The sequence below is a fragment of the Podarcis muralis genome, chromosome 1 (assembly GCF_964188315.1).
Source record: "Podarcis muralis chromosome 1, rPodMur119.hap1.1, whole genome shotgun sequence".
NCBI classification, from domain to species: Eukaryota; Metazoa; Chordata; class Lepidosauria; order Squamata; family Lacertidae; genus Podarcis; species Podarcis muralis.
Window position 1 is genome coordinate 57,260,811 of NC_135655.1, and position 14,166 is coordinate 57,274,976.

The following is a 14,166-nucleotide window of genomic DNA, read 5'->3' on the forward strand; positions in this document are numbered from 1 at the left end:
AGCTTTCTCCATGGTAAAATAATCATTTTTGCTTTCTAATGAATGGCCACAGGAATCCCATGGAAGCTCCACGTGTGGATTGAGTCACTCCAAACAACTTTTTATCAGTCTCGTTACTCAGTAGTGCAGAATCTTCTACGGGAATTCGTCACCATTAAAGAAGAAGACTACAATGAAGAGCTGGTTAATGATGGACTGCAGCTGATGTTTGAAATCCTCAGAACCAGCAAAGTAATCAGTTTCAAAACTATATTCAGATATGCATTGTTTGGCTCAAGAAAATCTTAGGCTGATTCCAAGGGCTCTGTAGTTTGTTTGGGTAGAATCATTGATGTGTGAGGATCCCAGTTAATTCTGGAAGCAGGGGACAATACCATGCTGTGTTTACTTGAGCCTGATTAACACAATTTTGCCAGGGATCTATCTCCATCTAAGCAGAGACCCTTCTTCTAATAGTAATTGAGATACCTGTAGTGAGTTTGCTCTAAAAGGATTTCATTAACACACACACACACACACACACACACACAATTTAGCTAAAATACTTTTCTGCCACACAGTTGCATACATGGAAATTTAAATGCATGTAATTTGCAAAGATCTAAATAGTCACACTGCATTATACAGAAGTAGGTAGACACTTCAAAAGGATAATACAGGCCCTAGTCTTACTCCAGCTCAAGCAATTCACAACTAGTTGCAAAAATCACCCCTCCCAGCTGTGGAATCACATCCCTATATGCTTCAGAAAAGACATCTAGCTCACATAGTGGGGTCCAGATTTGTATTTTTCTTAGCAAAGAGAGATTCCAGTAAGAATGGATTTAAAATTAGCTCTGTTTGAACCTTACACTCTGCAGAGAGCTGAATTTTAACTCCTTGTCCTTCATATTCCTCTATATACTGTAAGGGAGCAGCAAGGAAAATAGGCAGCTTTTAGCTGTATGAGATTGGTCCTTACAGAGCTCTAATGATCTCCATTCGTTCTTATTCACAGAATGAGTCTATCAACCAGCAACTTGCCTCTATCTTCACTCACTGCTACGGAAGCAGCCCCATCCCTGGCATTCCTGAAATCAGGAAGACACTTCCAGCACGCCTAGGTAAGATGGTCACCAGCAGAGATTTTGAGGGTATTGTTTTTGACTTTGTAGCTGTGAAGCCTTGCTAAACCATTTCCTCCTCCTCTTCTTCTTCTCCTTCACAGATCCTCACTTTTTAAATAACAAAGATATGTCCGATGTTACTTTTCTAGTGGAAGGAAAACTGTTTTATGCACACAAAGTTCTCCTGGTGACTGCTTCAAACAGGTGAGATACTTAGGAAGTGGCACATAATACCTTTGCAGAGTCATTCCAAGATCAAGAAAGATGAATGGTTGAGTTGCTTACTCAAAGAATCCCTATTTTATTTTTTCACAATGCCAAGCGTTTTTTGACAGAATTACAAGCCTGGTAGATGAAGGGAACGCAGTGGATGTAGCCTACCTTGATTTCAGCAAGGCATTCGACAAGGTGCCCCATGATATTCTTGTAAAGAAGCTGGTAAAATGCGGTCTTGACTATCCTACCACTCAGTGGATTTGTAACTGGCTGACTGACTGAACCCAAAGGGTGCTCATCAATGGTTCCTCTTCATCCTGGAGAAGAGTGACTAGTGGGGTGCCACAGGGTTCTGTCTTGGGCCCGGTCTTATTCAACATCTTTATCAACGACTTGGATGATGGACTCAAGGGCATCCTGATCAAATTTGCAGATGACACCAAACTGGGTGGGGTGGGGTGGCTAACACCCCAGAGGACAGGATCACACTTCAAAACAACCTTGACAGATTAGAGAACTAGGCCAAAACAAACAAGATGAACTTTAACAGGGAGAAATGTAAAGTATTGCACTTGGGCAAAAAAAATGAGAGGCACAAATACAAGATGGGTGACACCTGGCTTGAGAGCAGTACATGTGAAAAGGATCTAGGAGTCTTGGTTGACCACAAACTTGACATGAGCCAACAGTGTGACGCGGCAGCTAAAAAAGCCAATGCAATTCTGGGCTGCATTAATAGGTGTATAGCATCTAGATCAAGGGAAGTAATAGTACCACTGTATTCTGCTCTGGTCAGACCTCACCTGGAGTACTGTGTCCAGTTCTGGGCACCACAGTTCAAGAAGGACACTGACAAACTGGAACGTGTCCAGAGGAGGGCAACCAAAATGGTCAAAGACCTGGAAACGATGCCTTATGAGGAACGGCTAAGGGAGCTGGGCATGTTTAGCCTGGAGAAGAGGAGGTTAGGGGTGATATGATAGCCATGTTCAAATATATAAAAGGATGTCATATAGAGGAGGGAGAAAGGTTGTTTTCTGCTGCTCCAGAGAAGCGGACACGGAGCAAAGGATCCAAACTACAAGAAAGAAGATTCCACCTAAACATTAGGAAGAACTTCCTGACAGTAAGAGCTGTTCGACAGTGGAATTTGCTGCCAAGGAGTGTGGTGGAGTCCCCTTCTTTGGAGGTCTTTAAGCAGAGGCTTGACAACCATATGTCAGGAGTGCTCTGATGGTGTTTCCTGCTTGGCAGGGGGTTGGACTCGATGGCCCTTGTGGTCTCTTCCAACTCTATGATTCTAAGTGGCAGGAGAAACGGAGCCCCTTCCATTTCTCCTCCCGCTTTGCTGAAGGGGCGCTGCGCATTAGACCTAACATGGCTTCTGGTTTTGGCCACAAGCCCATTTTCTCAACTAGAACCGGCTGCCCATTACCTATTGTCAGGTGCAGGGCAAGTAAAGGTACTGATGGAAAGGAACAACCTCAGGAAGGTTAAACTGTGCTCCCGGTTGTTTCTTGCAAGACATGCCCGGCATTCATTTCCTTTAAAATTTGACACCAAACCCAAGCCCCACTGGGATTGGTTTCACTTTGGAAGTTTAGATCAGGGCTCCAGAGGGGGAGCCAATTCCTGCTGAAAGCAGGGCTTGCAGTCAGTGAGGCAAATGCAACCCCCATTGGGACTGTCTGTACTTGGACGCAGTCAGCTGATTGGCAAGTATTTCACGTTTCACTTTAACCAGAGTTGGAGAAGATCACATATTAGCCAAAACCAGGCTTTGAAGGACAAGGGGGAATAATGAGAGGCAGGAGGGTGCATGCAATTGCACGGCTTGTTTCCGGCCTAGCCTCATGTTAAATCTTAATCAGACCTTCATAACTTCTTTCATATACCAGGAGCTAGTCAAAAAATGGTTCTACCTACATATTTTTAATTCTGCCTCTCACATAGATGTTTCTTTCAGGAAAGAAGGTGTCATTGAAACTCCTAAAGCTATAGGCCCTTTTTTTCACTTCACCTATAGAAAAATAATCTAAGCAAATGCAGCTTGAAAGGCTCTTTCTGAAACCTTTCCTTTGCTTTCATAGGTTTAAGACACTGATGACCAATAAAACTGAACAAGACAGTCAAGGCAGCAAGACTGTAGAAATTAGTGATATGAAGTACAATATCTTCAAGGTATGTATTTAAGAATAATCTGCACTGTTACCCTTTTCAAATGCTAAAATTGAGTATGATTCAGACGCATCATAGTCTGAAAAGTTTCAGGTTTAGGGGACCTGTCAATCAAAATAATTAACAATTTTGGCTGAAGATGCAGCTTTTGCTTATGTTCAAAAGAAGAAACCAATATAAATGAACTCTAAAATTCATTCATCAAACTGAGATCTACCCAAAATTCATTTGTCCAACCAAATGCTTTAATCCATCCCCGGCTACTTGTTGATGTGGACAAAGTAGCTTGTGAATCAGAGATTGCTGAAATGCTCAGCTCAGCAGCAGTTTTCTTGTCATGGTGTCACTTTTTGCATTGGTGATGAACTACTATTAACCATGTCCAAGATCTTCTAATTCAGACATTACTTTTGTGCATGACAGCAAATGTATACCAGAGATAACTGGGCAAAGCTGTCAACTTTTCCCTTTTCTTGCGAGGAATCCTATTCGGAATAAGGGAATTTCCCTTTAAAAAAGGAAAACGTTGACAGCTATGTAACTGGAACTTCTAGCACAGCTCAAACTGTACTTGTGTAAACAGTCACCAAAATCTGCTGGAAGTTACGAGGCATAATTTTTATGCCATGTTAAGCAAGTTAGGTCTGAATGGAGTCAGAAAATGTGCAGCCTTTGTGTTGAATCTGTTTAATGGTCAAAAGGTTAAAAGGATTGGAATATTTATCTGTTACTCTCTTTTTCAAACATCTGCAAACCTTAATGTCCAGTATGTCATGAAAAGGGAGAGTTGGCATTGCCATATAAACAAAAATGTACACCACTGAAATCCAGCACTCAGGAGCTCTTCCCACTTTCCAGATCTGTTTTTAAAGATCTACGGGAAAATGTGTTGAGGCTGGAAAACTGAAAGCCTAAAAGTAACATTCTGTAGAACTGACACAAGGATCCGTTTATTTGCACTCTTTCCTCAGCCATCAATCACTTATTTTTTGTGCTTTGGCTATATAGGAAAAATGCAATTGCAGCTCACTTTGCAAAGTGGAGACATTCTGTATTTTAATCTCGAGCTGAGCTGTAATTGCTATGTTTGCATCCAGACTTTGCTGGCCAGACCGGTCCATCGCCAGAGTTGAATAGTAAAGAGCTTACACGGAAATTAATATTGCATATTGCACTTGCTTTAATTTATAATCACTGAAAGTTTCTGTATTGGGAGCCAAGTTGCTGTGTGAGTTTCCCAAGGCAAACCTGCGAGTTCGTATTTCTCACTGCTTTGGCTGTGTTCCTGTTTCAGATGCTGATGCAATATTTATATTATGGAGGAACAGAATCTATGGAAATTCCTACTGCTGATATTTTAGAGGTGAGAGCATTTCTCCCAATCCCTTTCGGTCTATTGCAGTGGTTCTCAAAGGGTGTAGCAGGAGAGGATGGCAGGTGTGGCAGGAAGATTCAAGGACAATTACAGAAACATTTAAACATTTCAGTGTAGTATAGTATAGTTTCACTGATCCCCCCCCCCCCCCCGAATATGGATAGGTATCTTTTCAAAATGAGAGCAAGAGCATCAAGTGATTCTGAGGACAATCCTGGTTGCCATTTATCATTATACTTTGGGAATGATTCATGTTCTTATGTAGCTGCATTGTTTTATACTTTCTGGGTGTCCTATGATCATGTTATAAAATAGTCATGCTCTGTGTTATAAATCAAGCACTTCTAGGAGTTGTTTCTTTATGTTTTCCAATGTATTTCTGATCAGTAAGATCAGTGTGTGATCACGGTGTGGCGTGAGCAAATATTTATTCTGAAAGTGCGGCCCAGAGAAAAATAGTTTGAGAACCACTGGTCTGTTGTCATCTTGTGCTGGTTCAGGATTATTTATTTATATACCAATGAACCATAACACTTCAAAGCAGTTTGCATTAAAAAGATACAATAAAAGCCTTCAAAAGTTAAAAACAATTTAAAAGGAAAAAGGTTAAAAATGAGCATTGTGGAAGGATGAGCTCTTAATTGGCTGCATAGGACTGGCGGGATAGAAATGTTAGTATCAATAATATTGAGGACGTGTATCTGTACCACAAAATTTGTGCTTTGCAGGCACACTGCACTGTTTGACAAATGATTTCCTAAGAGTTTAGACTGAGTGCCCATTTGATATATTCTGAAACCAAAAGAGCACTTCCTTGTCTAGGGAAGCTTTTAATGTTTGACAGACTATTGTATTTTAATATGTTGTTGGAAGCCGCCCAGAGTGGTTGGGGAAGCCCAGCCAGATGGGTGGGGTATTATTAATAATAATAATTAATAATAATAATAATGGGGTGAGGAAAAGAGATACTCTGAGGACAGAGAGTCCACTTTGTGGCTCAGTGACTGGAAAGGGGGAGCCCGTAGACTAGTTGATCTGTGCATTTATGTAGAAAATTAATAGTACAAGGTTCATGTTAGGTGGAAGTTCATTTTTGTCAGTTTAACATACTGGGCCAGCTAGATTAAAATCTACAACCAGGTTGTTATACAGTCATACCTCAGGTTGAATACGCTTTGAGTTGAGCGTGTTTGAGTTGCGCTCCGCGGCAACCCAGAAGTAACGGAGCGCGTTACTTCCGGGGTTTGCCGCTTGCGCATGCGCAGACGCTCAAAAATGACATCACGCGCATGCGCAGAAGCGGCAAAGTGTGACGCACACGTGCGCAGATATGCCGTCGCTAGTTACGTTTACCTCTAGATGCGAACGGGGCTCAGGAATGGATCTCGTTCGTATCTAGAGGTATCACTGTAATTTACAAACATGGCCAATCAGCAAGGGTGATGGGAATTATAGTTCAGCATCACCTGGAAGGCTAAAGGTTCCCCACACACCCCGGGTTAGATGCTCCACAGTTTTGGAATCTGGGGAGCGTTATGTCTGCTGTTTCTTTTTTTCAATCTGTATTTGCCGCTTACCTCTCATCCTGATGTTGTAAGCTGTTATTTTTAAAGGCTAGTCCATGTTTCCACCTGTATCTTATTGCCCTGTTTGTGAGATTCATTGAAACAAAGCGCAGTTTAGAAGAGCATCCAGCGAATAAAAGCAATGTGATGCGCAGGTGTGAAAACTCAAAATGTGATCAGATTGCATCACAGCATGAGTAGGGAGAGTTCATTATGGAAGAAAATGGCACAGACATGCCATGACACACACGTGTTGCAGCTGGTCTAGACTAGTTTAAGATTGCTCCATGCTGCTTTATTCTGTATTGTTTTGCTTTGAGGTCAAGGCCATTCACTTTTAACTTTTTCTGTGGTACCAATCAGTGTACACAGAGCTTTAACTGGAAAAAAATAATAACAGTGTGACAAAAATAGGCAAGAGATTGCAATTTGCAACAGGGAAACAAAAGAGAAAGGGGCAGCAACAGAGAAATGTGGGGTAAATGTAGCTTTACTTACTTAAAACCCTTTAAAGCTCAGGGGAGGATCAAGGACTAATGGCAAGGGTGAGATTTAAAGAAGGGATTTGAAGGAGATATAATACTACATGCACCTTTAGAAAGGGTGTATGGGATAATGAGTAGAGTCACAACAGAGTGCAGTAGACCTTTGGGAGGCTGAGATTGGCTCGGTTTAAGGAGCAGAGATTGTGAGGGAAGCAAGCAATTGGGTTTTAAGGAGGAGGGTGTGATAAATGAGTATAGACTGAGAATGATTTGGGGGGGGGGGAATGGCAGCCATCACAGACACAGGTGAATGGCCAGAGCATAGCAGAATTTAAGCTGACCAGACCGAGAGAAGTTGGGAGGGCTTTTGGGGAGAAGTGACACAGCTGCATAACCAATGCAAAGGAGAGGGAGGTCTTAGAGATAAAGCCAAGGCTGCCTATGTGGTCAGGAGGAAAGGTTGCTGAGAGATATGGAGAGTAATCAAGGAGAATTAGCCCTGGCAGGAAAGATAAGCAGTTCAGCCTGATACACATGGAATTTGAAACAGCGATTAGACATTCAAGTTAATGAACAGGGAGATGGAGGGGGAGAGGTGTGGGGTATACAGTTCCAGTTCCCTATAACTTTGGAGGGCTTAAACCTGATCCAGCCATTCAGATACACACATAGTACAGTACTTCACATAGCTGGACCGCCTCATAATATGTGTTAAGAGTGGACTCCTTGGTGAAAATTTCCATCCGCACAGAATGCTGAGAGCCATTGTAATGCAATACTAAAAATAGATGGCTAAATTCTGGATTTTATCGCTGTGCAGCACATAGCCAAGCAATTGTTTTTTAAGTGTTCCTCCTATAGAAAGCTCTGTAAACAGTAAAACTAGTCCATCCATGGAGAGAGCTGAACTAAACTTCTTAATGCCCTGGTTTCCTACATGCATTTTGTTTTTTGTTTTGTTTTGTTTTGTTTTGTGAGGGAATACACTTTCAGTCTAAAGTGGGACAGCCATAGTACGCTACCAAAACGCTCTTACATCTTACTCAGTGTTATCTGTGGACTTAATGTCCATATTAGATTAACTGGCACATCTCCCTGACATTTTTCTCTCTCTAATAGACAAGAGAAATTATGACAGGGGCATTTTCAGGCAAGTTAACCCTCCTGCAATCCAAAGGAGGATTCTACCATCTGTAGAGCTGAACATTTTGATTAAGGCTTTGGGATATGTTTCCTGACCCATTAATGCTGTAGCTCAAGAAAAAGGAAAAGCACCAATTACACAGCTCAGTTTTGCAAGGAAGTTGGAAGGCTGTGCAAAAACAAAACAAGTTTCGGTTTTGCTTCCTTGATGTGCACAGCTTCCCTTGTCAATCACCCGTTGTCATCTTCACTGACTTCTCTTTCATCCTCACTAGCTGCTCTCGGCTGCCAGCCTATTCCAGTTGGACGGCCTCCAGCGACACTGTGAAATACTTTGCGCCCAAACCATCAGTACCGAAAGCTGCGTCAACATCTATAAATATGCCAAGGTAAAGGACAAGCCCTCTTCTGATCACCCTCAATAAGACTTGCAAGTGTTTTCAGGTGCTGTGAACGTAAGAATAGCCTTGCTTGATCAGGAAGGGAAACACCAGAAACAGACTCCCTCATCATACATACTTTTTATCAAGACATATCATCAGAACGTTTTTCTACCAATGAGGTGGCAGCCCAGTAGATTATAAATAATCAGGGGCTGGAACCATCTTTCCCAACACAGCAGCAGGGTACCTTAGAGTAGCTCTTGTGTGTTTTATTAAACGTCCACTTTTTCTAAGGCGCATCGTATATGCACAGAATTTATTTGACTGCTAATACCATGTGCCATCTGGTACTGCTCATTATGCTGTCATGGGGTGCCACATGGATTGCACCCTCACATAACAAAACAGGTATCATTTTGGCTATTTCATTGACCAGCTGCTCTTTTCCTTTAAGAGTTACTTGACTTTGGCTCAACAAGCAGCAGGAGATCACAAAGGGATTAGAAAGAGGGAGACTTTTACCCTCTTTAAAATATCCCAGTAGAACTGCCCCCCCAAACACACACACACACAGGGGACAGAAAATATTCGTTAACCCCGGGATTAATATCCTCTTAACCATTCGCTGTCAGCATTTAAGCCTCCCCATACACTGAAGCTGTCTGAGTGGGTGGGGGAGAGAGAGGCGATAATTGACAGCTGCATAAAAAATCCCACTTATCCGCCAATCTGACATGACGCTCATCTGTTTTTCAGATCCACAGTGCCCAGGAACTAGTCTGTTTCTGCGAGGGCTTCTTCCTCAAACACATGAGTGCCTTGTTGGACCAGGAGCCTTTCAAACAGCTCATCTACGGCAGGAACAGTAAAGTTCAGGGTCTGGATCCCCTGCAGGACTTGCAGTCCACACTGGCCAGCAGACTTCATTCCATTTACATCACCTCAAGGGTGTGATTGCCAAGAGGAACTACAGTGACCCTGTCTGGATAAGCTGGGATGCTCAAAGCACTTGCTCATCTAACTGCACTAGGACGGGATTTTGGCCCAAATATGCCGGCTTCCCTTGCCGGCAACTGGATTGCTGAAAGTTCCTCCACCAGATCCAAAAATCCCCAGTACAAAAGACCTGACCATTCACTGTGCAGCTGGGATTTATAGGCACGGACACCCAAAGCAAATACTCCAGTCTAGCTCAGGAAACCTTGCTTGCTGGATTAGAAGCTGCAAGTGTAAATCATTCAGGCAGGAAAACATGCAGTCTGTTGCGTTTTTGTGAAGGAGATACACATTCTGAAGTATGTTGTAATGTACATTCTCCACCACATTTAGTTGCACGTCAACAGCTTGTTTGGGTGTGACAAAACTGAACCGGTACCTTAATGCTTTGATCTGTACTGAAAATTAGATGGCAGGGTTGGGAAGTCGCTACCTGGGAACAAAACTCCTCCCTAACAGCCAGGGCTTTTTTTCAGCTGGAACTCACTGGAACTCAGTTCCAGCACCTCTCAGGTGGGTGCCGTTGCCATTCTAAAAGAACGAGGGAGGAGTTCATGGTGAGTTCTGGCACCTCTTTTTCTAGAAAAATAGCACTGCTAACACCCAACACTTTGGTCAAGGGTTGCTTCCACCTTTGCATTCTCTACTGGATGAACATTTAGGGTGGAATATTTAAAAAACTGGGACATCATGCCATCTATGCAAAGCGCTCACTGTTTGGGGAGAGATTTGCAAGTGAATGATGCTTCTTCTGTGAAGGGCGTATTGTTAATAGACTAAAGGAGGAAAAGGATAGAGGGGAGCTGTATAGGAACAAGGGGGAGAGAGATGTATTTGTAGAGCGTGGATGGGGAACCTGTGGCTCTCCAGGTGTTGCTGGCCTCAAACTCCCATCAGCCCCAGCCAGCATGGCCAGTCTTGAGGGATGATGGGAGTTGCAGTCCCACAGTATCCAGATGGCCACAGGCTCCCCACCCCTGTTGTAGTGTTTCAGGGAAGTTACTAGAAGTGTAATAGAAATGTGGGACCGCTTGGTGTGAATATAAGTTTTAGAGGCAAGAGAAGTTTTTCTCCACAATCATATCTAGGTTTTTTCCGACCCTGTGAACTGCCCTCCTCACACACTGAAGCATTTTCGTTTTAACATGTCATTGGGAGGTTGGGAGAGCATTCAATACAAAACCAAGCATCTTTGTAAATGATTATTTCATTAGTTTTGAGGATGATAAAGGTCAAAGCGCTTCAGCATATTATGGCTGAGAAAATTAACTCTGAGATAGAAACCTTTTCTCAGGCATCAAGCCTACTTTCTTGCATCTCTCACTCACCACTGAACCATTTGTCTCTCTCTACTTCATCTTTCTGCGTAATACACCAACATCACACAGTACTGAAATGTCATTGCTGCCAAGGTAAAAGAATTCAGCCCTTCAAAAAGCCAGGAGGAACTTCATGAGCAGCACATGTTGAAAGTGGGCCAGGAATAGGGAGAGGATCAGAATGCTAAAAGTTAAAAAATGCTCAGCGCAAACAGGCTCTTGCACAGTAGCTGTCCGAGGCAGTTGTTAAACTAGGTGGTAAGATTATACACCCTTCAATCAATCACTTTTAAAATTTGGGCCAGAAACGAACCCACAAATTCACATTTCCCTCCCTGACCCCAGAAATCACAGAAAAGGTCAAGCTTGTTTGGGAATATCCCAAAAGTTGTAATTCTGGAAAATAATTTTGAAAAAGCTGTTTCAGCTATCTGTACAAAAAAAATATTATAGATTCTGTTGCATTGCTGTAATGTTGTCTGCTACATTAACTGTACATTAATGTCACTTATGTAAATGTACCATATTTTATTAACAACATAACTTTTGTTAAACTTTACAGATGGTATAAGCTCAGTTATTTTAAGGCGGCTAGGGAACGCATTAGGATGAAAAGGAAGAGATAAAAAGAAGAGTGCCTTATGATAAACTATGCATGAGATGGGCTCTGCATACACAAACACACTCAGGAAAATATATTTTCTTCCAAATTCTGTGCTCAGCTAGGACTGGGCGAATGGCATGCAGGTAGTCTTGTTTCAGCAGCCAAACAGTTTCTTTGATACTACTGCCTTCTTAATGCCTTACTAGCCTTGGTTATGCCATCCTATAGAAAGAATAGCTTTCAGCAAGGAATGGAGTTTTGAGGTTTAGAGGAAAGGTTTCAGCTGCTGGTTTTCAGCTGAAAGAATCCTTAAAGCAGAGCTTCCTTGCTGCTTCTGAGATGGCCAGTAGTTCAGGGTAAGTGTTGCTATCCCCTCTGTGGAAATTTGCATGCTCAAGTTTGCACCTGTGGTCTCAAGCCCCTACATCCATTTGACTCCTATGAAAATGGGATTATGGCAGCCAATGTACCCCAAATGAAGAAAGAGGAACTGTCTCTTTAAGAGCCTGAAGCACCCAAATGCTCAAGTTCTTCCACCACAGTATTCAAAAGATGGGGTTATTGCTCCTGTTGAAATCTGTCCTGCTTCACAGCTCTCAAAAGGATAGAAGCCCAATCTCTTCTAAGAGATTGTTCCTTGCTAGAAATCTCCCAGGACTGGGATTATCACCTCACTCACTTGCCTTCAAATGAAGCCTGTAGACCAAGGCTGGCCAAAGGCATTTTACTGCCCGAGGCAGAACAGCAAATGATGTCATCACTCCCCCTACACACCTTCTACCAGTCAAGGTACGTAGTGGGCACCTGAAGCAGATCAAATCACACAAGTACCTCCCCCCGCTTCCCTAGTACAGTGGTACCTCGGGTTAAGTACTTAATTCGTTCCAGAGGTCCGTTCTTAACCTGAAACTGTTCTTTACCTGAAGCACCACTTTAGCTAATGGGGCCTCCTGCTGCCACCGCGCTGCCACCGTGCGATTTCTGTTCTCATCCTGAAGCAAAGTTCTTAACCTGAAGCACTATTTCTGGGTTAGCGGAGTCTGTAACCTGAAGCGTATGTAACCTGAAGCGTAAGTAACCTGAAGCGTATGTAACCCGAGGTACCACTGGAATAAAAATACTCAACAATAATAATTTAAATAGCTAAGAATTTGCTGTCCTTTCAGGACACGCAAACTCTTTAGCAGCTGGCTCACGTCACCTAACGGTAGGGCCAGTTCCTGACCTGGCAGCTCGGCCAGAGGCTTAGACAGAAAGTAGCCCCAATGAAAAAGTGGCTGCTTCTAGGAAGAGGAAGAGAAAGGTTAAGACACATGTACCCAGCATTCCACACACACAAGTTTCACTGACGCAACAGGAGCTCCATTTCCTCTCCTCCCTCTAGCACATCCCCAAAATCTGCTCCAGAGGGTCCCCCGTAGCAGATTTCTGAGGGTGTATGAAGTCCTATTATGTGCATAGAATCTGAGGCGCAGCATTAAATACCGCCCATGGGTTACAATCCAAATAAGGGTGGAAGGGGTTTATTATGTGCGCAAGGAAGAAAATGGTATCTGTAGTTGGAATGTTGCTTGTTTTGCTGCAGGTGTTCTTTCTGCCGAGAAGGAAAGCCCCTTAATTTATGTTTTCATTTTCAAGTCAGCTTGCCTCTTTGTCAGTACAAAGCACCATAGCAAACGCACCAAATTCAGGCTGTACCTGTTTTTCTCTCTAGCCTACACATGTCTCTACGGACTGTGGCCGTAAGCACAGTCTAGGAGAGCAACCCAAACTTGCCAAGCCGAATGCACACTGTATCCTCCAGGGGGCTTGGCTATAACCACAGGCTGCAGCTCCTGAATGAGCTTCCACTGCCATGCACATCCCCTAGGAAACCCCTCCCCCCCCCTTCCTTTCCCCTTTAGAAGCTTGATGCTTCCTGACATGGCCTGCAGCTATCAGAGTAGGCCCAGAGCAGAAGCCATTTGGGGGTTAGTTAACAAAGGAAGCGAGAAAAGATGGACAAAGGGGGGGGGCGGTTTGGGGGCTTCATCTTAAAAAGCTCCCTGAAGCCTTGTAACGTAAACAGAGAGGCTCTCATTGTCAAGAGCACTGCATCTGAGAACAACAGGAAATGAATGAAAAGCCGTAGGAATACAAAAAATCCAGAATGCCTGAACCAATAGGCAGAGGCACCGTTGAGGGTTGGTATCTTGGGATGCTTAAATACCCTTTTAGTGGAACTGTGCCCATTGACTGGGTATTTTTTCAAAAAGCAGCCCTGGTGAGTTCTTCAGAGCCTAAAGTTCCCAGCAAATTATGCTGTTGCAGCAAAGAGTCTCTTGCCACCTTAAATCCTATCAAATGGATGAAGGCATGAGCTATTGTGGACTAGAATCTGCGTCATCGAATGCTGTAGCTACAGCTAGACTTAGGCAGGGATGATGGATCAGAGGGTGAAGTTTGGGTATGTTTGGGGGGGTGAGGAGGTGGAGCCTGAGAATTAGAACCTGTCACCCTCTTCAACATTCCTGAACCAAAGGCACGTTTGCTTAATAACCTGGCAAAAATATTAGGCTACCATAAGCAAATCCTTTGCTTGCTTTTTCATAAAAATAAAAAAAAGCCACTCCCCTCATACAGGGGAGAAATTACCAAGAGGTGATTTCCTCTGCTCTTTTTACCACTCTGTCACCAGGCTGTCATTTCTCCTGCTGCAAAAAGAACAGGCTCCACTAACGTTCTGCCAGGGCACTGCTAGTCCTGCAACGTACCTCTCCCACAAGTCAGCTAGGTGCTGCCAGCTGTCAAAACCAT

General features: G+C 43.3%; 1 protein-coding gene across 2 annotated transcripts in view; it reads left to right on the forward strand.

Annotated features, from left to right (window-relative positions):
- Positions 1-11,325, forward strand: part of ABTB2 (ankyrin repeat and BTB domain containing 2) — a 155,065-nt gene extending 143,740 nt beyond the window's left edge. For both annotated transcript variants that reach the window (XM_028728184.2, XM_077929254.1), the window contains exons 11-17: positions 53-231; positions 998-1,103; positions 1,208-1,310; positions 3,413-3,503; positions 4,795-4,863; positions 8,344-8,457; positions 9,208-11,325. In XM_028728184.2, coding sequence (XP_028584017.2) covers positions 53-231; positions 998-1,103; positions 1,208-1,310; positions 3,413-3,503; positions 4,795-4,863; positions 8,344-8,457; positions 9,208-9,405 — 860 coding nt within the window. In that variant the 3' untranslated portion in view covers positions 9,406-11,325. The remainder of the gene's footprint in view (positions 1-52; positions 232-997; positions 1,104-1,207; positions 1,311-3,412; positions 3,504-4,794; positions 4,864-8,343; positions 8,458-9,207) is intronic.
- Positions 11,326-14,166: the final 2,841 nt, after the last annotated feature.